This window comes from Ischnura elegans, chromosome 6 (assembly GCF_921293095.1).
Source record: "Ischnura elegans chromosome 6, ioIscEleg1.1, whole genome shotgun sequence".
Taxonomy (NCBI): Eukaryota; Metazoa; Arthropoda; class Insecta; order Odonata; family Coenagrionidae; genus Ischnura; species Ischnura elegans.
The window spans coordinates 122,434,517-122,460,700 of NC_060251.1; the positions used below are offsets into that span (position 1 = coordinate 122,434,517).

At 43.9% G+C, this 26,184-nt stretch overlaps 1 protein-coding gene across 1 annotated transcript in view; it reads right to left on the reverse strand.

The window, feature by feature from the left end:
- Nucleotides 1–26,184, reverse strand: part of LOC124160087 (high-affinity choline transporter 1-like) — a 215,605-nt gene that overhangs the window by 91,443 nt on the left and 97,978 nt on the right. Inside the window, exons 6-10 of the mRNA XM_046535807.1 lie at nt 17,174–17,332; nt 15,892–16,021; nt 14,418–14,512; nt 12,405–12,527; nt 7,452–7,558 (exon numbers count right to left, since the gene is read on the reverse strand). Of these exons, the coding sequence (XP_046391763.1) occupies nt 7,452–7,558; nt 12,405–12,527; nt 14,418–14,512; nt 15,892–16,021; nt 17,174–17,332 (614 nt within the window). The remainder of the gene's footprint in view (nt 1–7,451; nt 7,559–12,404; nt 12,528–14,417; nt 14,513–15,891; nt 16,022–17,173; nt 17,333–26,184) is intronic.

Sequence of the window (26,184 nt, forward strand, 5' to 3'; positions counted from 1 at the left end):
TTGGCGGCGTTCATTGAAAAAACTAGCGCAGACCTTTAGAAGTGAAATTGGAGTGAAAATAAGCGCAATGCTTGGGGAGACGCAGCGTCGCATTCATGTTTTTCGTGCGTTTTAACCATTGTGCTCATCTAACCGTGAATCGTGGAATATGGGCATTAAAATGTGGAATTGAGAAGTTAGCTCCGGAAAAGACATCGAAGCGTTAGTTCGCAGTCATAGTCCTCCAGCAGAAGAAGAGTGGCAGTGTGCCTGCAGTACTTAGTAGCAGACATTTTGCGGCCCTTGCTGGTTAAGAGGCGATGGTGCTGCCTCTGTCGGTGTTTGCTGGAATCATGCGATGCCACTCCACGAGATGTCACAGGGGCCTAGTTTCTACTTTCTAGGGTAGATAGGAGTTTTACATCGTCTGAGATTACCAATGCATGCATGAGGCACAGAGCTCAGGGAAACATGTTTTACTAATCACCAACTAAAAGTGCCTATGATCGGAAAGTTTACTTTGTTTGATTTTATTAATCATCCTTATTTAAGCCTAGCGCTACCTGCTAGCAGTCTGCATCGTATCAGTGCTCAAAGCCTCGCCCCAAGGTCACCTCACTTGCGGGAAGCAGAACGACGTCACACGGAGTTTTTCCCGGCATTCATACTTAGCCGTCGCGTTTTCGCGCGCTTGAAAATTTTCACTTTTCATTTAATCGCGAAAAAAAGATATCGTCATTAAAAAATCTAAAAGCGTGATATACGTACTCCAGGAGTAATAATCTTTCGATTTAGGCAATAAAAAAATTATATGAAACCACCCTATTGCGAAGCTTGCGATTCTATCATATCCTCAATAGTCCGGTATTTATAAGTCAGTACTGTTATTAAAAATTGCGTTAAATTTGGACGATTGTGTAGGGTGGTAACATCAATTGGTTTTGCGCAGGTCAATGCGTAATAAAAACAAATAAAAACCATATAGACGTAAAAATAGAAAAACTGTCTCCGAAACAAATGATGCTTGCAGAGAAGGAAGAAAGTCCGTTCAAAATTCAAGTCTCTTTCGACTCCTCGCGAGCGACTTTTCGGAAAGGATTCAAAAACCAACTTAGGCAGATCGTTCAAATGGTGCAGGAATGAATGTATGGCACCATTTGACAGCGGTTTCTGAGAGTCTGACTTGTGAATATGATATTTCCTTGCCAGTAACTACGTTTCTTGAGCCAAGCGGAATCACCAACATGGGATGTGAAATGGCCTTAGAAGAAATATTTAAAAAAATTATGTATTGAAGAAAGCTTTGACGCTGAAATTTCAATGCAGAAGGCTTAAAATATTGGAAAATCAGTGTCTGTTATATTAAATATGTGGGTCAACTCAATATCAACTAAAACAGGTTTTGGGGAGTCCCCACGATAATAGTCTCTGATTTTGATAATTTTTTCCAAGTACCATAGTTAAGAAGAACTTGCATATACGAATACTTTCCATAATACAGTTTAAAAAGTAATGTATTTAGTGTCAATAGTATAATTAGCCGGCTAATGGTTTCCAGTGAATGTAACAGCAATAATTTCTAGAATTATTTTCAACAATTTTCCCTCTTTTATTTAATACATTGGTCAACTGTTTGATTTGATGGCTTCCAAAAATTAAATGTGGTTTTTTGCCTGCTTGTGAAAATGATTTTTCTCGCAGGAAAATTTTCAAAGCATTTAGTGTGAATGTTTGTAAAACAAAAAGCTTGCATGTGGAAGTCTTTGCAACATGGTCGCTGACGTGCCCGCCATTTTTCAATCTCTCCTGCTTTCTCCCCTTTCCAATCCGGGCAGACGCTGACGAGTCCCTGCTCAGGGAATTATGGGTACGGGCCGAGTTTTCCTTTGGCAGTGAGTCTCCCGTCGCATGCGGGGAACGTCGCGTCGTCGACGCGCGAGCCCGGATATATGGGTGAGTCCCTGTCTCGTATGCCCTCAAATTCAGGGCCGTGGGCGAAACGCCAGACTATTCATCTACATCTACAAATTACCCTGCGAGCCACCTCTAGGGTGTTTGGCAGGGGGTGATCAATCACCAGCATGCAGCATGCATTTGGACTCCCACATGCACACCACACCGTCCAAGAAACGTCCCGTATAATAACAAATTATACTACTATATGCTGTTAGAAATAGAATATAGAATAGAAATTCAGAAACATGCAGTAAGTTTTACATAGGTTAGTAGGCTACACTACAAGTCATGCAATCTATTTACGCGCTCCATTGCTGCCGTTATAATCTCTTATTGATCGTGGAAAAAATGACATTCGGAATCTGTCTGTTCTGCAATCTATCTCTCTTATTTTATTTATATGATCTGATCTTCCGTAGTACGTTGGCGTCCGCAAGATATGGTTAACTTCGTCAGAAAAGACACTGCTCTTGAATTTATCTAAAAGGTTTAGTCTATTTTTCAATCTACGGTCCGACAGAGATTCCCATCCGAGTTTATGTAAGAGGTCAGTTACACTAACAAGACTATCGTAACGACCTTTCACATACCTGGCAGCTCTTCTTTGCACGCGTTCTAACTCTGTTATTAAGCCTTTTTCATGAGGGTCCCAAACACTGGCAGCGTATTCCAAATGTGGTCTAACGAGGGAAAAGTAGCTAATTTCTCTCACTTTGTCGTCGCACTTTCCTAATATTCTTTTAACAAAACCCATTTTACGATTAGCTTGACCGGTTATTTCTCGAATATGTTTATTCCACGATAGATCATTATTGAGTCTAACCCCTAGATATTTCACAGATTCAACTGCCTTTAACTGCGCGCCCCGAATGACATAGTTACGCTGTAGGGAGTTATTCTTCTTCCAGAAATTCATTACGACGCATTTTTCCAAATTTAATTCTAACTGCCAAGCATCGCACCAAGCTTGGATAGCAGCAAGGTCATTCGTTAGTTCATCTATATCTTTGCTGGAACGAATTTCTCTGTAAACTACAGCGTCGTCTGCAAATAATCGTAACTTACTCTGCACTACTTCGCCAATGTCGTTTATATAAAGAAGGAATAGGAGTGGGCCAATGACACTACCCTGAGGAACGCCAGAAGTCACTCTAACCTCATTGGAGACTGCACCGTCTAATACTACTCTTTGGACGCGGTCGCTCAAAAATTCTCTAATCCAGGAAATGACATCTTCGTCTAGACCATAAGATTTCAGTTTTAATATTAACTTTCCGTGGGGTACTTTATCAAATGCCTTTTTGAAATCAAGAAAAATCGCGTCTACTGGAATGTTGTCTTCCCCGGAGACTAAAATATCGTGGGCGAAAAGCGCTAACTGAGTTTCGCAAGATCTGCTTTTCCTGAATCCATGTTGATTTCCCATTAATAAGTTTTGCGCGTCTAGGTGTTTCATTACCGAGCTGACTACGATGTGTTCAAGGACTTTGCAAGAGATGGACGTTAAAGATATCGGTCTGTAATTAGATGGCTGTTCCTTGTCTCCACTTTTAAATATAGGCGTTACATTAGCGATTTTCCAGTCATTAGGTACTTCGTGTTGCTTGATGGATTTACTGAATATTAACTGCAAGTAGGGGGCAAGTTCTGAGGCTAGTTCTTTATATACGCGAGAAGGGATTTCGTCTGGACCAGGTGATTTATTTGGACTAAGCGATTTCAATATATTTTCTATTCCGAGCGTACTAATGTCAATAGCTGGCATCTTATGAATACAGGGATTGTCATCGGTCTCGGGTGAGTTTTCGGAAGGCTCCGTGAACACGCTCTTAAAGTAGGAATTTAATAAATTGGCTTTATCGTAACTGCTTGTCAACACATCTCCATTGTCGTTTCTCAGCGAACATACGGTAGATCGTTTACCTTGAACTTCCCTAACATATGACCAAAATGCTTTTGGGTTATCCTGTAACTGCTCTACTAGTGTTTTTCTTTTAAAATTCGTGAACGCATTCCTGAACGCTTCCTTCGTGGCGGCTTTAGTCATCCTATATTTTTTAATTATTAGCTCGCTTTCATTAGCGGATAAATCCGTGCTGACTTTTTTCATTTTAGCATGACACGCTCTCATTTGCCTCAATGATTTTCTCACTTCCGCGTCGTACCATCTCGGTTCGCTGCCTTCTTTTACTATTTTACTAGGGATGTAGCTATTTATTCCCGAAGTTACGAGCGAAAGAAAAGCTTTCCAAGTATTCTCTACATTTAACTTTAATACTGATTCTTTAAACTCGGGAAAAGCATTTTTCATATGACTCTTAAACCCATCAAAATTAGCTCTTTTAAAAATGAAAACTTTACGCTCTTTTTTAAAGTTTACAGCGGTATTTAGAGAAAACTTTACAGTTACTACCCTATGGTCACTTATTCCTTCGACAGTGCCAACGTTTATTACCTGATGTGGTATATTTGTCGCTAATAAATCAAGAATATTTTCTCCTCTGTTCGGTGCGGATGCTATTTGAAACAATGAATTAGATGTGAAAGTGTGTAATAAAGCCTCGCAGATCACTTTATCTCTCCCACCAGGAATGAAGCTATAAGTCTCCCAATCTATAGAAGGTACGTTGAAATCTCCACCCACAATCAAGTTTCTTTCAGGATACTTGGATGCTACGCTGTTTATTTGATTTTGAAAATCCAACATTGACGTTATATCTGAGTTAGGTGGTCTGTAATACGAACATAATAAAATAGTTTTGAATTTTGGACATTTAATTAAACACCACACAGATTCAACGCTGGTCTCAGTTACGGTTATCGCTTGGCTGACGATTGAATTCTTTACAGCTATAAAAACTCCGCCCCCAACTCGATTAATTCTATCTTTCCGATAAACAGTGAACGATTTTGGGAAGATCTCATTGTCTGAATCATCATCTGTTAGCCAACTTTCTGTTCCAAAAATGACGTTACACTTCGTACTATGAATTAAATGGTGTAATTCGGGAATCTTATTTCTTAAACTACGGCAATTAACCACAGCCACGATTAAAACTTCGGAAGTAGTAATATTGCGATTCGGGAATAATTCTGATTTGCTTTTGTCGAATAGACTATTCACAGGCTCTATACCGCTGATAAATGGAAATGCATGTCTTATTGACACACTATCAAAATGACTTGAGCCTTGACTGCCTTTGAACGTGTTGCTCGACTGACGCTTCTCGTGCTTAAATGTAATACCTGAAACGCTGATTTTTCTCTCTACTTCTCTATTCTCATTTCTGGAAGAATCTTTGTCTGTGAAAAGTTTTGAACTTACCCCTTTATTTTTCAACCCACTAATATATCTACACTCTGCCCTACTCTCTACTCTAAAAAAGACCTACAGTGCTCAAATATGCTACTCGCTACACGACTAGCCGACTCGGCCGTGTAATGGACTCCCGAACGGTTCAGAGGGATCCTACACGATCGGATTGCCGGCCTAAGGTCCACGAAGGAGGCTCCGATGTCCGTGCAGAAACGACGCAGCCTCTGGTTTATGCCTTCCACTCGGCTCCAAACCAGAGAACCACGATCGATCCTCGGGACAAGACTACAAATCGAAAGCTCAATGCCGACTCCAATGGTCCCACCCACCCGCTTCACTTCGGAATTCAGATCCCGGAGGGAATCTAGAATTTCCTCAGATCCACGGAAGGTGGCATCATTGACGCCGACATGAGCCACGACCCGCAGTCTGGAGCACTTCGTGCCCCGTACCGCCGCACCAACCGCCTGCGTCACCTGAGGAACACCGCCACCAGGGATGCACCATGACGTTACACGGTCGCTTACACCCTCGCGGTCTGCCCTCTCCCGTAACGGGACCATCACACGACGGACATTGCTACTCCCTAACACTATGATCCCCCCCTTCCCACTCTGACGCCCCTTCCTAGGTGCCGGTTTCGGGGTAGGAGTAGGCACGTCAGGCACCTCGGAGTTTCCATCCGACAGCAACTGGTACCTGTTCGAGACGGGGACGGGATTTGCCTCAGCATCCCCCAAACCCCGTCTTAGAGTGACACTACCACCGTCCCTCCGAGACACGACCCTCCAAAACTCAGATTTACGGGGTGACGTGACCCCGTCATCGAGAGATGGACCTCGAGGAAGGCTCTCGATCGACCAGCCGCTATTTGCAATCGGGCGAACCCGTGCAGCCCCTGTGGCACGGCGACCTTTCGAAGAACCACCCCTCGGACCATTCCCCTCAGCGGTATCAGCCACCCTTTCAAACTGGGCCCGAAGTTCCCGCACCATCGTCTCCAACGCGGTAATGCGGTCTCCGAGAGCCTCGCATTCACCGGCGTTTTCAACTCCGGCAACGGGTGACCTATTCGAAGGCATCCTATCACTATCGCAACTTTGGATTTCAGGAAAGCTTACCTGACGGGAGATACGCTTAATAGATATTTGAGAGAGTAAAACAAACCGATAAACTTACTAACTTGTCTCTTTTTAAACGTAAATAAGGGAGTAAATAAACGTAAATAAACGTAAATAACTATTAAGTCATCATAACGGCCCTCGCGTTACTTTGATGCATAGATCCGGGATTTTGATTTTAAGGGGATTTTTAAATTTATATTGAATCCATTTTCTCGCAGCAATCATTTTTAAAAATATGTGTTACCTTGTTGTTGTACCTTGGAGCTTCATTGCTCCAGCATTCTTGCTTGTTCTGCTTGTGAAAATACAAAAATGGTTTATTGGCCCGATTCGACCAGCGCAGCGGGCGGAAGTTAGTTCTGTGACTCGATTAATCTACATGCTCACATCTTATGTTAGAGAGTATTGGTATGTGGTTCAAAAATGTTTGGAGTCCATGCCAATACTTTGGAAAGAACTAATGCTGTAGCTAAATGCTGGGAAATGATTATTAATCAAAAGCTGATTTGATGGTTGACTTGATATGGAATACCCGTGACTTGGAATGAAAACCCGTGGATCCCTCCCACACTCGCCTCGACTGTGCATTCCGCATGTGGGATCGGATGCATAAGGACTTTATCCGTGTGACGAAAGCAGCGCTATTCGTCAAAAACTGCTGCGGCTGTACAGAAAGCGTTACAAAGATGTTAAGCGAATTAGGTCGGAAGCCGAAAGAGGCTTGGAGGATATTCGCAAGGCTTATTGCTTGAGCAATTGAGAATGGATACCTTAAAGGTCGACACGAAGAACGTCTTATTAGAATCCCACTATCTTTCCAGATCCGACAGAAGCTATTGATTCAGGGAAATCTTTTGCCGAACGGATAGGTATGGGCATTCATTTCTCCCCCGAACAATGAAGGGCTTGAATAATTGCCTGGATTGGCTTGACTTTTTATTTAACTGCTGATGTTGTAACACCCACCACTAGGTTAGATGGCTTGCGGGGTCATTCTCAGACGAAGATAGCATGCGCAATGCGACATGTTTCGAGTGAGCGATGGAGAATTTTGTATGCAATGAGTGGGCACTCACGCGAGCGGCACTATGGAGGGTGCGGCGGCCAGCGCGAGCGCGGCGGAAGCAGCAGCCGAGGCAACCACGCCGCACCTCAGCACCCACAACACCTCAGGGTCCGGTGCCTGCAAGGATTACAATTATTATGTAGGGAAAGCGAGAGATTACTCACACAATAGCACTGGGGAACAATCAATTTGTTGTCTTTGATCTGAGACCTGTTTTTGACTAACTTTTGGCCTCTGATTAAGAAAATAACCCCATTTTTTATCTATGACGTCCACTTTTTTAAGCTACAGGCTACCCTGGTTATTTCACATATGACATGTAAAATTTTCATATGAAGGAATTTAGAGGGTAATCTCACAGCCACTGAAAGGAAAGCGTCAATGGTTTTAATCACGTTATTTCCCATGTATTTATGACCAAGAACTAGATATTTAAAAACTATGATTGTCGATCGAGTTACAATCATTATTCTTACTCTTGTAAAAGGCGAAAAAAGTATGACACTGTCGGATGCGAACCCTCCTAGAACTTTCCCACAATTGCCAGAATAGAGCTGTTCGGCCACGGAGCCGCGTATTATTTAGAGGTCCGGTAAACGGTGAGTCCAAATATGAAACCAAAGATAGGAAAAATCTCGGCACGGAGCCCGAAAGAAAACACTCCGACGGCCCAACGAGAGTGTGGACGTGAGTTACCCCAGTACATTCCATCCGCTGATTGGGCTTATGTTCCTGCAGTTTGACTCCATCTCCGGCAGATAGGTCGCATCCACCTCCGTCCTCGTCGGCTTTTGATGGCATACGAGTGAGGGATGCGGGTGTGCCAACCTCACAAGTTTTCACCGACCCTGCCCATCAGTTAACTAGTACTCCTGGGTGTCTGCATACTTTTGAAAACGATAGTACCTACGTTATGGCCGTACACAAATTCATCATAACTCCGACAATATTGCAGAAATTCACTCAAAACCGGAAGGAGGATAACTTAGCTCACTCTCCTTGCAAGTTTTCCTTGTACAGCTCCAATAAAAATGGATTTGAAACTATTTCATAGAGGCTCAAATCTCGTACTAAATCATTCGGTTCATGCTGGTCAAATCCCTTACGAACGGAATCATCTTCAATTTCAATATATTGAGGTCCCTTCAATCTTCACTAGTTTCGTATTCCTGAATTTGCTAAGATATTAAATAAGATGCTTCGAAAACCGGCCCTGGGATTTCAGTTAGATGAAGCACTGGACGTATAGATAATGATCAAAAAGTATAATGTAATTTACATTTGTTCTTATTGTTGTGTAAAGATTGTTTTTACTATTAAAAAGCAACAACATGAGTGATTTCGCCAAATCATAGGAATACGAAATAGAAATCCATCGTGCTCCCTTCCTCTAGGCTCGTTAACTCTTGACATACTGCTTGTTTACCATGTGAGGGATCCATTATTTATCTTGATCACTAATTTCCAGCTTAAATTAGGCAAAACAGGCTTTCCTGAGGGGTGCTTAGAGTACATTCTTTTGACGCCGATCAGCGCAGGCAGACAGGAAATTTTCAGTTCAATTGAGTTTGAATAAAAACTAAACACTGTGACAAGAACTCGCATGTCACGTCATAATATAGCCCTGGAGCACATATACTCCGGCCCTCCATTTTTTATATGGTTGTATTTCATATTTCCTGCCAGTAACCAACGATGAATTTACCTTTAAGCGCTATCCAGACGAAATTTAAAGGTAGTCTATTAAAAGGGACGGTATACCGGTGGGTGTGAATTGACAGCAAAATATCAGTGCATGCAACCCGCTCAACACCGAAGTTCCCCTGAAGAAAAATCTGACCTATTGATTGTAGAAACACAAGAAAATGAGCGGCTTTCTCTGGAGAATTTAATGGACGTATATTGGCATCACTAGAAATGGAACATGGGGGTTAGGGTGTAGGCCAATGAATTTAGGAGGGGATGTGCGTTTAGGCTCAGCTTTGCCTTATGACATGGCTGTAATTAATGCGCACTTCAAAAAAAGAAGAAGGCCATTATGTGATATTACAAAAAAGTAAACACCTAAGGGAGATGAGTAATTGTAGAGTGGTACTGGGTGGGTGCCTAGGCAACACCGTCCCGTGATTGCGGACTGTGTCATCAAGGCTATCAGAACGGGAAATCCAGGAAGTGTTAGAAAGATAAGATGGTGGAATGAGTGCCTTTGGGGAAGACGTAACATCACCGAGGACACTCGTCAATGTTCACGAGAGGAGAAAGAGTGAGATAATTGTGTACGAAGCGAAGGAGCTTCTGGGAAAACGTCTGCTTAAGTCCCAAAAGGTAAACAAGGAAGAGTGGTGGTGGAAATAATCAAGGATAAGAAGACAGCAAATAAGATTAAGAATAGATCTGGGAAAAAAGCAAAGAGAGAGCCCCCAATGGCCGTAAGATTTGGCACCACACATCAAATCAAACGACCAAGCCACCAGAAAACTCCTGTGGCAGTTTACAGGAGTGATGCTTCCTCGCCAGGGACTGCCGCAGACGCACAACCCGAATGAAACCTTTGCAAGACTGAAGAGACCTCACTATGGTAACTTTGGGTCGTAATCTGTGAGCCTTCGTGGGGCTGATGGGACCGTGCTAAGGATACCGGTTAATTACCACCAACACACTACCTGTGATCCTTCGTAGAGCTAAAACGGACCCTGCTAGGGATTGCAATCACAATCACACTCACAATCACTACAAAGCATTCACTTACGCACACAGTAGGCACAATTTCAGGAGAACCGCTCAAAAAGAGCGTAGTCAAAACAAAACACAAAGGAACTAGGGTGAGCGTCGGATACGCGTATTTCTAACAAAAAGTGCTCGTCTTCAGCGAGGTGAAGGGAAATTATCACTTGCGACACGAGGTTGTGAGTCACTTCGGTAGGGAGGGAATGTTGTCGAATGAAGAGTGCTCGTGGACAGATCAAGGGAGTTGGGTGCCAAGTGAAAGTGTAACTCCAGGAATAAGTAGGGAAGCAGTTGCGGCGGCGCTAAGGAAAATGAAGAAAGGACAAGGTTTAGGTCCTGCATTTGAAGTCCATGGACTCAGGCCCTCGGGGAAGAGGGATTAAATATAGTGTGGGAGCAGCTGTTGGGCAAAGTATGCGACGAGGAGAAGATTCTTGACTCCTTTGGAGAGAGTCTGCTGGTACCTTTGTACTAGGAAAAGGGTGAAATCCAGGAAGGTAAAAACTTCAGGGGAATTAAACCAATGTCACATGCCATGCAAGTTAGGGAGATAATGATTGAAAAGAGATTGTGGAAAGAAACAGGTGCAGGAAACAAACAGTTTGGTTTTAAGCGAAAGAAGAGGACTACGGATGTCTTATTTGCTTTGCGTCAGCTGTTGTAAAATTACGAAGAGCAGAAAACAGAACTGAACCTCATCCCTATAGATTTGGAAAAGGCATACGAGAATATCATGGTGGTGCATGAGGAAGAAGGAGGTGCCCTAGAAGTATGTGAGAATAGCGATGGACATATAGGATGGAGAAAGCACGCACCCGGGTCAGATCAAGTGTGGGAAATATTTCCAATAACGGCAGGAGGGGGCCTCTCACACTCCTCCCTCCCTTCTGAGGGATTCTGTCCTGACGTAGGAATTGAGGGAGCAAAGCCCGTGGTCAATGTTGTTTGCGGACGTCATTGTGTAGGTGAGAAAGAGGAAGTGAAGAAAAAAGTGGAAAGTGGTTGGACCTGGAGCGATTGAAGGCTCAATATTAGCAGGTTGGAGAGTAAGTGCATTTATTTGGTTTGGAGGAAAATGCAACGGCGGGCGGGAATATTAGGATAGAGGTTGAACAGTGAAGGTAATGGCCAGGCTCCTCTCTATCCGAGGGCTGGAAAGAGAGGCGAACCACAGCATCCAAGCAGGGTGGATAGAAACTAGAAAATAAAAAGTATCAGGGGCGTTTTGTGATCGCAGGTCAGACTGATTGTTGACGACTTGACTTTGTGGAAGTCCATAGATAGTAATAATTGAGACAACTATAGTATTTACCACGCTTTTTTAATCTTACTCCACCGGTTTCAATGCTCACGCATCATCCTCTAGAGCTGTATCTGGAGACCAGGATCATGGGAACAGTATATAAAGCCGTTGTACGTCCAACACTGATATTCGGAAGTGAAACCTGGCTTGCGAAAGAAGCCACGAAGAGATAATGCTTAGATAATAACGCTGAGATGGGAAAAGGAGAAGAGAAGAAGAAAAAGATGAAGAACCAAAAAACCAGAGGAGATAAGACTAGGAATAAGATATGGGAGGAGTGGTTGTTGAGTGGTCTCAAGGTGCGAGATGTGAGGATGCAATGGCTCGGACGTATTTTAGGAAAGCCTGAGGGGATTGATTGTATGTGGGGAACAGAATTCGAACTAAGTAAGCCAAGAGGACGAGGGGAAGATGAAAGAGAAGATGGAGTGTTGGACTTTGTGGAGGGTTTGACTGGAAATGATGGATGCCCAAAATATCAGAGTGGCTTGAAGGCCTGCGACCCCTAACGGTAATAGCTACAGAGGGTGAACAATAATGAGATTTCATATATTTCTATAATTTTTAGATATTTAGATGTTGAACGAACTTTTTGACAATACGGTAAATAATAAGCACAGCAATAGCACGCTATAAAAGTTAGCTTTGAGGGTACTTCATCCCTCACATCTCTAGATTCGCTTTGAGTTCGGCTCGTAGACAGAAATTCGTTTAGGTTGGATCCACTGGTAAATTCACTCGCTGCGGAATATTTCATTAATTACGTTATAAATATCGTTTGCGCTTTGCTGACCTTTATATTCATCGTTTGCTCTCAGTTAAAAGGCCGCAGTTCTCGTGGCTCCGTAGGCCGCTTTGTTCCCGAGCATGAGCAATGAATTCTCGCTGCTTGAGCAATCATGGCTTGAGATTGGACTGTGAGTGTTGATTTACCTTTGGCCTCAGGATGACCCTGTAGACGTTCTTGGCCAAAAGCGACGAGGCTGACAGGTAGCTGGAATCCACGGAAGACATGACTGCCGCCGACACTGCACCCAGGCCAATGAAAGACACCCACTGCAACCAAGGAAACAAACGCTCACAAATGTAATGTTGAATAAGACGACGGCACACAAGCATTTACACGGAAACTGGTCTCCACATAGACTAGGTTAAAGAAGAGCTGGAAATTTCGATTCATTTTGAGGATTCAGTTCATGTAATTTGATTCGATTCTTAAAATCGTTCACAGTAAACGAAATCATTTAAATTCACGATTCGTACGACTGAACAGAATCCACGATTCCTAACGCATGCGCAGTCGATTCAAGTGTTCTTTGATTTATCCTAGTTGAATGTTCAAGGAAATTAGAATAGTGCAATTGTATTAAATTCGAATGATAGCCGAACTATGTCTAAATTAGTTCACGGCTCCAAGGTCATTAATGTTGATCACAGGCAACCCGCAACACACGCCCTCTTTTTACGCTGTTTCGGAAGTAAATGTCGTGATTTTAGGTTGTTTCAGCCAATTCTGCACCATTCATGTCTGAAATTTTCGAGGTAACCCATTAAGGTCGAATCATTTTATGTAAAACCTTTTTAGGCAATAACCGATCTTAAAATGCAAATAAACGTTTAAAAAAAACTTTGAATTTTTCTTAATTAATGGCATATATTTTAATTAGCTGTATTTGTACGGGTATTTTTGCACTAATATTACCCTTCCACTAATAGAGAACAACACTTTTCCCCTCTCCCATCCTAAAGTAAGGATCTCCTCATCTCTCTACGCCTATGAAATAATGTCAACGCACTGCTCAGGCTCCGTTTTTCAAATTTTGTAGTTCTACTCCCACCATGAGAAAAAGGTGCCTCTGCGGCTCGCTCTCTCTCTTTCTCTCTCTCTCTCTCTCTCTCTCGGTGTCCAAAACGTCATCACCCTCCCTGCCAGCGACTTGGCTGATTCGACCCCAGGCCGTGCTATTTTTCTTATTAGTGTTTGACTTCTCACATGATCCACGCCTCACCAATTAAATACGCCATGCTGTAGAAATATGAGGAAAATGTGGAACTTTGGTGTTGAAGCTGGGAATGTAATAGAGGAAATAATTGTCGCGGACGAAAATCGATTTCAAATGCAACTACATTCTCTCGCCTGCGTCCGAGTCGATGTACGAAACGAAGAAAGAAGCACGTAGAAACTCGTAAAAGAAACATGTAGATCAGGAACTTATTTGGGCTAAAATATATTTTCGTGTAAATTAATTCTCTCAGCGCCCTCATTTTTTTCTCATGGTCGTATCAACTCACATATGAAATTATAACTCAATTGTACGCCATTACCTCGATTCGAGTTGAATGACAAGTTTCAATGGGGATCTCAGTAGAGAGACATAGAGAGCAAATAGTTTTTCTTTCCTTATGAAAGCCATAAAATCCAATTTTAACATAGCTAAAATGAAAATAGGGTTAACTGATATAGGTCATAGCAAAAATTATTTATTGTTGATGGCCGATACTTTTTAAACAGATCGTGCGAAATCGTTACCTTCCAAGGCTCTGTCATCGGCTCCTGCGATTTCGATATTACTCTTCATTAGGACGATGAAGAAAGATACAAATTGATATTAAAACCTCTTCACTTCAATAATTCATAATTTTCTCTGCGTAAGTCGCAGCGACAAACCATAATTATTATTCATAAGAGTCGAAGGAATCCATTTAATAAAATCATGCACGTCTTTGGGCAAGACCTCATCCTTCACTCTAGAGGTCGCGTATCCCTTATTTTTTGAAAAAAAATTTCTCAGTTTATTGAAACATATACTTTGAAAAACCAAGACATATAAAATGTGTGTTACAGGAATGAAGACTGGTCAGTGTTAATGGTAAGCAGTCGGTGTGTATAGCGGAAGTAATTGAAAGGAGAATTCGGCCATTTTTCGGCTCGTGTCATCGACTCACTTCTGGCGTCATGAACCGCACCACGAGCGGCAGCACGCTCCGCGCCTCTGCACCCGACGTCACGTTTCTCCGCCAGCCCTCCACGGCCTCCCAGTCTGAAACAGAGGCGCAAAGAGGGTTTGTGGTGACACTGCACATACAAAAGGATCTCATTATCTTTAACTCATGAGTAAACCAGCCGAAAGAGCTCAATGACGTTTAAATAAAAAAAGCTATATTTATATTCTGTATACCGTAGGGTGGCGCCCGGGGCTCGCCAGCTACCCCAGTCGCTCCCATTGAGTTTTCATTTCCTCCCCCCCCCCCCCCTTGGTGCTCGCGGACCCACTCAGGTAGGTGGAGGGACCCTACGGTATACAGACTATAGTCGTAGTAATCGCTTGAACAAAAGAATTTCAATTGCTTTTTGCAATCACCATTCATTTCCAAGAGAAAATTGCCCGTTTATCCGTTAGAATCTGCGTTGAAATGGCCACCATTTGTACTATAATTAATCAATGCACGGCCGTTGTTTACAAGTTTACTTTAGCAGATAAGTATTCTTTAGTAACGAGGTATCTTTTTTCAGGTTGCAGATAATAGCTGTCTAGTGCGTCCAACAAAGGGCACATCCAGGAGACAGACAAAGGGTCTTCTACGATTTGGGAAAAAGAGAAACAGATTACAATTACTGTACGAAGTATACTTTCAATGTGAATGTAAAAGTAATTAATATGACAATATAAATAGGTTACTGATATAATAGCGACAATTGTCTTTCATGTTCCCTGTAGAGATCTTATTTTTTGTCCATTAGTAATCGGAAAAAAATAAATCATTCGGGATTATTTTCATCGTTACATTGCACGCTCTCTATCGCCTTAATGGTTCGCTGACTTTGGCGTCACAGCATCTCGATTTGCTACCTTCTTTTTTTTGCTTTGCTAGGGAGTTAACTTTTGATACGTGGCGTTGCGCGTGAAAGAAATGATATTCAAGTACCCTCTACATTTAACCTTAATACTGATTGCACAAAACAAAACTAACGTAATTACAACGGGACCGTATTAAAAGTCATCTCTATCTTTTAAGCGCCCTTGCCCCCCCCTTAATCCGCCTACGTGACTGACCCTCGTTTCTTGTTTTAACAGACATCTCAACATCCGGAATATCCAAATAGTTGAATTGAGACAGTCACATTAAGAGGGCATATTTGCGTCTTTTGCTAAAATTAGGGAATCCAAGGAAAACGTCGATTCGGGCAGTATGGCACATAGATAATATTATTAAATACCGCTTGATACTTCGTCATAAATGCTGTATGATTTAATTAAAAATATAAAAATTTCCAATCGGAAAGGACGGCATCTCCTCGCATTGGTCAGCCAATGAGAACGAGCCTTGAGAGATCACGTGATGTGCTCGATTTCAATATTTCGCCAGAATCCAAAGGTGCTCACTCCGAGAGGGGCGTGGGGAGGGTTTGTTGACGTGCCTGTTGCCTTGGCGATGACCCCGATGACCATGGAGGGCAAGGCCAGCACGAGGCAGCACCCGGATGCGGCAAAGGAGAGCAGTCGTGCCGCACGCGCGTCGCTCGTCGCCAGCACCCTCTGCACGTAGCTCTGCAATTACAACACGCTACAATTGCACACGCTATGATCACACACGACTTTCAAGCAGAAACATTTGCATCATCAAAGGTACCGCTTAAGTAGCATTTCTATGCACTCCAGTCGGTTGGCTCTTGGCTGTTAGCCAGTGAAAGCCTTAGATGCAGATTGGACGAGGTAAGATGCGTAACTAACTAATTAAGATGTGCTCACTCGCTCCTCCTTAAATCATTGTCCCCCGAGGTCAGCTCATTTTCGTTCTCAAAAATACGCTCTCATCATCATGCAATTGAGATTCTAGTAGTGATGAACATCTACAAAGAAAGAATTTAGTTTAAAATGTCTGAAGTGAATACTGTCCTCGTTTATGCTCTTAAAAAAGTACTTAGTCTTCTTTCTGAGAAATCATTAACGTTGCACTTAATGCCAAGTGCTTACTTTACTTATTTTTCATTCGAATGAAAAGATGGGTTTTCTAATTAACTGTTTAATCTACAGCAATAGGTATAATTTACTTTTTAGTATGAATAAATTTGTGTTTTTACAGTTATATTTTATTAATTATATTTTATAAAAGTGAGGGCTGCCAAAAATAACGCGAAAGTACGATACTAAAAATGCGAAATATCTTAAATCGGAACAATTGGAGACGCACAATGCAAACTTCAAAGAAACATTTGATAAAAAAGGAAAAGTAACGACCCTATGAGGAGTAAAATCGTTTAAATTTATGCTTCAGGTGAACGACTTTTAAAAATGTCAATTGTCTCCAAATATCGGCTCCTCAATAGATAGATAGAGTGAGAATAAATTCATTGATATTCGTTTTTGATCAATGCTGAAATTTTCAAGTCGATAGCTAGTCGAATCGGGGATTTACATTCAGGTGTTATGTTTTGCCCAAAAGCACGAAAAAAATATTTAATAATGTCTGGTCAACGCTAATCATGAGATAAAATCACCTTCCACTTTACCTAGAGCTAGTTGATAGTACTGACTGACCTCCGTATAGTATAATACTTCAAGCTAACCAGAGGTATTATCCTCCACCAGATCAAGTGTAAGACTGAATAATGGTTAGTGTCAACCAGACAATCTGAAGTCCCATCGTTTTGTAAACGGGGTATTAGGCAGTGGGGTCCTCAACAGATGAAAGGCAGGCACCTGCGAGGGTATGGCGCCGAGTGCGAAGAGCAGCAGGGCGTCCAGCCAGTGCCAGGGTCCGCGGCCAGGGTCCCCCAGGGTCACCTCCCCCACCCAATCCACGTCCGACAGGGTGCGAGACGCCGAGGGATGCGAAGCGGCAAACGGAGCGGACAGAACCTGAGGTGAAACAGAAGACAATCGATTTATCCCCCTAGCAACAGACGATCACACAGAAAGGAAAATAATTATGTCAATAAACGTCGTCAATCCATCGTCAATGAAATGAAGTTGTACTCCACCAATTGATTTTCGGGCACGACTAGTTTCGACGCAGCGGCGTCATCTATCCCCACAGAGTGAAATCGTTGGTTAGGGGGGAGTTCTTCTTAGGATAACTCCTTAGGCTGGGCATACACTGTAAAAGTAAATGTTCAAGGACGCCATCCTATACTTATTCGATAGCCACTGTCCGGTTGAGTTTGACCTTTTTCGCTCCATTCGCGCTCTTGGCTATTTGACTCTTTGTGCCTGAGGTTGACGCCAAAATGAAATCCCTCCCTTCTCATTAAAAGTTTTTAGCGATATTTGAAGAAAACTTATCTGTTACTACCCCATGGTCACTGATTCCCTTGACTGTGCTCACGTTTATCACTTGATGTGGTATGCTTGTCGCTAATAAATCAAGAATATTATTTCCTCTGTTAGGTACGGAGGCTTATTGAAGCTGTGCATTTGATGTAAAAGCGTGCCGTAACGCCTCGCAAATCACTTTATCACTCCCACCGAGAATGAAGCTATACGTCTGCCAATCTAAACAAGGTTCGTTGAAATCTACACCTACAATCAAATTTCTTTCAAAATATCGAGATGATAATGATTGTGTTAGTGAGGAGGCTAGAGTGTCACTTATCAGCTTCACGCCTCGTGGGCCCGGCTTTAAATCTCGACGGTGGCGGATACTTTTTAGAAACTGCCCCATTCCTGCTGCTTAGTGGAGGGTGCAGCACCCCGTCCGTCGCATGGGACGTTGAGACGTGAACACCTTGGCGCCTTTCGCTAAGAGAAGGCTAATGCCGACGCCGGGTTTCTCTCCACCCTTCCAATCCCTCATGTCGCAAAATGCCTGAGCCGAAGGTCGCCTTATCCGAATAACAAACCATTATTTTGATATCGTACTAGTAATTACACGTCAGAGACGTTATTTTCGAAAGGAAACAAGTGAGCAGCGAGCAACGAAGAGACACCCGACGAAGTGGCCCAAGGCTAAGACTACCACGGTCGAAGGAACATGCTTAGTAGAATAATAATTGTAGCAACGGTAGTTATGATACCGCAGCGAAGGGATGGGCCATAAAAAACAGTGGACAAACGTCGCCCGCAGTTCTCCTTGAATCCGCATCTTCCCCCCTTCATTGCTTCTATTGAGGTTACTGAAGTGTATGCACGCATTATATTGTGTCTCTATTGTTTTGTAGATGTCACCACTCGTCGGGAGGTATTGAGATGTAAGTATGCGTTCTTTTAGCGTGAGAGAGAGCGCGCAATGTTATTACGGTGCTGTATCGGTTGTGAGTGGTGCGTGTGATACAACATCGTTTATCTAAATACTAACAAATACTAACTCGGACCTCCTCTACTCGGAAACACTTCAGTTACAAGTGCTCTCCATGACAACGGAGTCCTTCTCCGCTGCTAAGTCACCCAAACAAATAAGACCGCTGACGGAGAAGCGATTTCTACGTCCACGCCGCCCAGAAGCAACGAACGCGCGATGAAACATGTTCTACACTTTTCCCTTTCTCATGGCTGAGGATCAAAAAGGATATCTTGCTGATATTTTATCAATGTAGAATATGATTGCCAGCACGCGTCATTTTGGCATGCTAAAAGAAATGGAGGTGCCGACAGAAAAGTATAACTCTTCTTTGTGGGAAAATTAAATTAAATGTTTAGCGGGCAAAGATCCCTCACGCATTATGCGTTTAAAAAAGCGACGAGCGTGATGCGCCCCCTTCCAGCGGACTTCCCCCGCTCTTTTCAATGCAGGTCCACCGAGGGATGTGCGCGTTTCTAATTTTAAAATGTATAAAAAAAGGTAGTGTCTTATGTACAAATTTAATTGGAATGTTCATGTACAAATTGAGGTCAAAGGAACTTTCTCTCTCTGGTCTCTGTGGAACTTTCGCACGATTGTGCATTGCGGGTGACTCGCGTAAAAGTTATCACCGCGGCTAGTCTCGGTATACTTTAAATTAGTCTAGAGCGAACACCTCTTTGTGTTCTATGTCCGGGCCTGCTCTCCGGCTGTGGCGCTGTGCGCACGATTTGGACTGCTTGTGGCATCATATGCTCAGCAGTCCAGCAACATCTTGTCCGGTAGTGTCCGAAAATATCCACAGGGAAGAATGACGCCTCGGTAGCCTTCGTAGTCGGACGTGTTTCTACCGAGCTCTTGTTTAACGGGAACGCGAAAGCTCGACCGGCGAGCGAGACCACATTCGCCGGCACTCCTTCGGCTTCGGCTCTCGCTCAGGCGCCCAGTCCCAACCATGGCGACTGAACGACGAAGCACCCTTCTTCTCACGACGGAGGAAAAGGACGATTTTCCCTCACCACTGGACGTCTACATTTCCTTAACGGAAACGCTGGGCCTCGTGGATGAAGATATCTATGGAATCCAATTTGGTTTTAACAGAAGAATGGTTTTTGTGAAACTACAAACCGAAGAAAGAATGCAGATAATCATGGAAGATGGACCGAGACGACTGCCCTTTCCATCAAGATGAAACGAGAGAACAAAGTGCTCCATCGAGAGAACAGCCGGAACACCTGTCCAAGTAAAAATCATTGGTCTCCCCTTTGACATTGGATTGATGGAGATATCGAAGGAATTATCCCAATTTGGAAAGGTTCAAAGAATTTGGGAGAGTATATGGGGAAGCCACCGCATGCAAAGGTTCTACACAGGTACGAGATTAGCCCGCGTGGTGATAAACAGCAACATACCTTCTTTTATTAAGGTTTGCGGGCAACGTGCTATCATAATATACGAGGGACAGAAGCGTACGTGCGCAAGATGCGGTCAAGTCGGCCACTAGAGAAAAAACTGCCCACGGAACACCAGCGGAAGAAGTTACGCAGAGGCAATGGCTGCCCCACTCTCCTCTGCACAGTTCCTGGATGAAAGGTCCTAGAAAGAGGCAGCACGAGGCCTTATCGCACTTGAGACCGCACCGAGAGACGAATTTCCAGCCTTACCCACGAGGCCTCATTGGACCAGACGGTCCGAATCGGACCATGGATCCCCATATCGGAAGCGACAAGCGCGTGAGGCTCGCTCGGCATTGCAGGACGCCCCCGAGACCTCGACACCCCCTCCTGCAGCTGTGGCCGACATTTCCCCCTCCCACACTTCGACACCCCACCCGCCGCAGTCGACTGCTCCCCTGCCTCTCCCAAGCCGGTAACGCAGCGCGAACGGGAAGAAGACGCCATGACGGATAATAGTGGCGTAATTGTGGCCTCCGAACTCCCCCAAGTCACGATCATCAGCGAGGACCTATTCCGGACAATGGAGGAGAAGACCACTAGCCAGCCTGCGGCATCACAGGACATTGATACCCTGACTCTCACAACTGAGGATTCGGAAATCAACATTTCTGTTTCACTCTCCGCAATCAGCGACAACCCGACCATAGAAACCCTTTCTCTTCCAATACCACCTTCGACATCTTACTCCTTGTCCCCTACGCCTGAAGACATGTCCACTTAGCACCAACATGCGAACTCTGACTCCTCCCTGTTCTGCCCAACTGAGCTGAGACCAAGCGTCACCAGAAGCCGTTTCTTCATCCCTGTCTCCGAGACGGCGTCGGAGACGAGTGCGGATGAGGAGACCTTGGATGGGGCGCAGTTTAGACAAGAGACATCGGCACCGAAGAGCCCCAGGTGACCTGGGAAACGGCGAAGGGAAGCAGACCGTCGGAAACCACGGCGCCAGGGCGACACAAGTGAAAAAAATAAAGAGAGTAAGTAACACCCCGCCTCACAACCACCATGCGCTGTCTGACTTTAAATATTGCCAGGATTTCAAACCCAATTAAAATAAAACTCCTCTCGTCCTTTATCCAAAATTTGAAGCCTGATATCGTCTTGCTACAGGAGACGACTTTTGATTTTGTCTGGCCGTACCCAAACTTTCAGATATTTTCTAATAACCTAGGGACTAACCTAGGTGTTGTCACACTTGTCCACAATAATATCTCCTGTCACCACATTCGGCGTCACCCCTCAGGACGTATTTAATCACTCGTTGCCGCAGGAACCCATTTTATCAATGTTTATGCCCCATCCGGGGAAGGAAATAGACATACACGTGACCGTTTTTTGAAGACGATCTACTGTCATACTTAACAACCTTCACTGTGAAGGCTGTAATGGGGGAGATTTCAATTCGATGCACAGACGCGAAGACTCAGACACGAACCGCGAAAAAATCACTTACCGGCCGAGCCGCTCTCTCGCGCGGCTCATCCAAAGCACGCGTGCCTCCGACGCCTCTCTCCTTCCCGACGCCCGCCCCGCCCCTTTCACGAGAGCAGGACGCAAGTCTCGCACTCACATTGACTCTTTCTTCCTTTCCTCTTCCATGAAACCCCTATTCATTTCCATCCAAAGTCTACCTGTAAGCACCTCGGATCACTGCGCTCTAGTGCTCGACCTTAACCTCACTGATACGCCTTGCACTGCCCGGCATCCCCCCGCTCCATATTGGAGAATGGATGTAGGCATCCTTGGGGAAGAAAACATTCGATTAGCCATTGGAGATCGAATCACAGGGCTAATATCCTCCATCCGCCCCATGACAGACATCACGAATTGGTGGGAAAAGGTCTTCAAACCTAAAATAGCGAGTTACATAAAGAAACTACAGAGGCAAAGGTCGAAGGAGATCAATTTCACACTCTTTTTTTATAGAAGTGCATTGAATGACCTGATGCAAGCACCAGAAAAACATGCTACCTTTCAAAAACTTGCTACGTCATTGAAAACTGCTATTTTTAATTTAGAACTAAGAAAATATGCCCCACGGTGCGGGCAGCGGGAATTAAACCCCGACACATGGGGTCCCCTTACACTTGCCGACCTCCAACGCACTGTAAGATTACAACACCCCAGGCACACTCGCCTCGCCTCTCAAACAACAAAGATGGCCTTCTCCGGGAAGCCACCGCACACCTCACGAACACCTTCCAACGCTACCCCCCTTGGAGTGAGGCGGACATGCCCCCTTTGCCAAATCTTCCAACCCTCCCGCTCGAAGCGCAAGACACACTCTCCGGTGGCATCGCTGAGGAGGAGCTCGATGCCGTAGTAAAATCGCTACCAAAAGGAAAAGCGCCAGGCATGGATGGATTACCCTTTGAATTCTATGTAACTTTTTGGAATATACTAGGAAAAACATTAAAAAATGTTCTCAATCAGTCATTGACTGATGGAACTTTGACTCCGAGCCAAAGATGCGCCGTCATTAGCCTCCTTCCAAAGTCGGGGCGCCCAAAATCATTCCTCGACTATAGGCAGATAGCGCTCCTCAACAGCGACTATAAAATATTGGCGCATGTGCTTAAAAACCGCATGATCGAAGTTACGGACCTTGTTTTGTCTCCGTTACAATTTGCTATCTCAAGGTAACGAAACATAATAGATGCCACCTTACTCATCCGAGACATAATTCTATCCGCATCCGAAATGGAAAAAGATCCTTGCTCCATACTTGCTGTAGACCTCAAGAAGACCTTTGATTTTGTTCGCGTTCCATATATTATTGAAATAATGAAACGCATGCTCTTTCATGATAAATTCATTGGGTTCATCAGCACCCTATATTCAAACGTGAATGCCAGAATTAAAATAAACAATGCCCTCACCCCGGTCGTTGAAATAAGGAATTCCGTGAGACAGGGTTGTCCGCTATCTATGCTATTATTCGCCATTGCGATGGACCCGGTCATTCGCACACTAGAAGCAGCGAACATTGGCATCACGTGTGGAGGTTTTCGTCATACAGCTATTCTATATGCTTATGACATCAGCATATTTGTAAATTCAGACGAACAGCTGGTGACTGCAAAAGAGATCATTCAAAGATATCAATCCGGCGGGTTAATCATCAATGAGAAAAAATCAAAATTCCTCCATATCAGCGGGCCACGACCAGTATTGCCAGCACCCTGGGCGGAGGTGTCTCCATTTGTGAAGATATTAGGCCTATGGTGGGGCGCTAATCCAGAAGATATGCTCACTCGAAACTGGGAAGTGGTGGAGCGGGCCGTACGTCAAGGAGTGGGGATGTACACACTCAGCTCGCTGCCTCTCACGCGCCGTGTCCGCGCAGTTGAGCTGGTGATAACGCCCAAGATATGGTATACGGCTCACGTTTGGCCCCTCCCTAACAAGACTCATGCCATCATAATAAAATCTACGAACGCTATGATTTGGTATAAACATATGCGGAAGGTCTCCCGCTCGCAGCTCTACGGTCCGTTTGATCGCGGAGGGCTAAAATTGACGGACGTAGCGTTAAAATGCGATATACTGCTAGCGAAGACACACGTACGAACATAATTCATTCGAAACCGGGTCGGTAGTTCGTTAATAAAAAAAGTGTGTGGAAATTAACCATTTTATTTTATTTTATCATCATGAACACGTACGAATTCTCGCGGGATCGGACAATCCGAGGAAAACCTCAATGAAAAATGCATGGGCAAAAGCTGATAATCTCATTACTTTCCGAAAAGCCTCTACAAACATTAAAAAGTTAGTTGAAATTCTTCATGCGGGGGAATCATTTACTACGAAAATTATTTACGAGAGAGCATTGGGAATTAAATACCCGCACTTTACTCGTCCACCGTCTAATTCGTGGCGGAACTGGTCTGATAGTGGGAAAGATGCTAGACTCATTAGAACGATGTACTGCGTGATAGCCGACCTGTTGCCTATAAGACAACACCTCCACCGTATGCGTCTTGCCGCATCCGCAAACTGCCCACTGTGTGGGCAAGAGGACACCAACAGCCATCATATTCTCGGCTGCAATGAACCCCCTATGTAATGGCTAGTCTTAAGGAGAATCCTCAGAACTTGGGACACTTTCGGTGCCGGTCCAGATAGTGACGATAGGCTTATTTCCCTCAATTTTCGACTTTTCCCTTCCTATAAAAACAAAATCCTTTCCACATTGATATCCAAATTTGTTTATCTAAGACTGCATGGTGGGGATGTGGGCGGGGGTCTCTCAATGCTGCTCAGCGACCTTCCCCTCCGCGGCGCTCCACCGTCTACACGACCCTGGCTCCTGAGACTCTTGAAGGCGAGGGAGTGGGTGAAGTGACTGGACGTCGCCCTGATTGCTCGACGTACTCTTTGATGTGGGAGCACACCAGGGCAGTGACAGCTGTATGCAGAGAGGACCTTGAGCAATAGACTACCGAAAGGCAACAGCACTCTTCAAAATGTCCTAATTGTTCTAATGTTTTTTTTATTTTCTTTTGTCTTTAAAAATAACCAAATGAACTTTGAAATAACTCTGTACATCCATCTTGAAAATAAATGCAAATTAATCGTAGCTTAACTGGCTAAAGCATTCGACCGAAAATCGGGGGATCCGAGTTCGAATTCCGGTCAAGGCGAATGATTTTTTTCTCTGTGGAACTTTCGCACGATTGTGCATTGCGGGTGATTCCCGTAAAAGTTATCACCGCGGCTAGTCCCGGTATACTTCAAATTAGTCAAAGGACCTCTTTAAGCACAACATTAGAAGTAATTACACTATCCTCTGTTAAACGCACATCATGACTCATACTTACGTATCAACAGGAGACTTGAATGTGGAATCAGCCGCATTTTGATAAAAGTTATTTAAAGAACGCGAGATATTGTTGCAAATGAACAGATGTATCAGTTTGTGCGCCGTTAACGTCATGAATATATACCGGTTTTTGTTTTTTTTAATCATTTATAAACCAATTTTAGGAAACAATAGCAATATTTGGGAAGTAAGATATACCGTCGTATGTTCTCTGATAAATTCTGTGCATTTTGGTACCTCATTTGTAAAGTTTGGTTGCGTTTAAGTTGAGAAAAAGGTATCTTTAAAGTAGAAATAATATAGAAGAATTCCTTGGATTCTTTTTCTACGATACTTGAATCAAAATTTGCCGCAAGCGATACACGCATTTCTCCCTCGTTGGTGGCGACCTCCCAACCTGGGCGTGCGTATTCGAAATGGTCCAGAAATGTAAACTAAAGAGGATAATGCTCCCCTTAGAGGCGACTCTGTCCCCAGGAATTCATCATCGCAAGAAATTTTATTTCCGAATAATACGGGCCCATAAAAGTGCAAGTGTAATTTCGAGCACGAATCCTCACGCATTATAGCGGAGCGTAATCACGGTCGTGCACACAGGTGGGGCCCCTCCCTTCGCATAGTGATCGTTTAGTGAGACTGTACATCGACTTTCATCCGCGAGGAATCGCTGTCCAATATTTGTATATTATTTGGAGAGGATGCTGAAGCTTATGGGGAAATAAATAGCAGTGAATATGGATGAAGTAACGAATGACCTTAGCATGGTGCGAAACGTAGTTAGAGTTACATTAGATAAAATGCGTAGTAATGAATTTCTGGAAGAAGAATAACTCCCTACAACGTAGCTATATCGTTCGGGGCACCCAATTAAAGGCAGTTGAATCCGTGAAATATCTAGGAGTTAGACTCAATAATGAGTTATCGTGGAATAAACATATTCGGGAAATAACCGGTCAAGCTAATCGTAAAATGGGTTTTGTTAAAAGAATATTAGGAAAGTGCGACGACAAAGTGAGAGGAATTAGCTACTTTTCCCTCGTTAGGCCACATCTGGATTACGCTGCCAGTGTTTGGGACCCTCATGAAAAGGCTTAGAAACAGAGTTAGAACGCGTGCCAAGAAGAGCTGACAGGTACGTCAAAAGTCATGACGA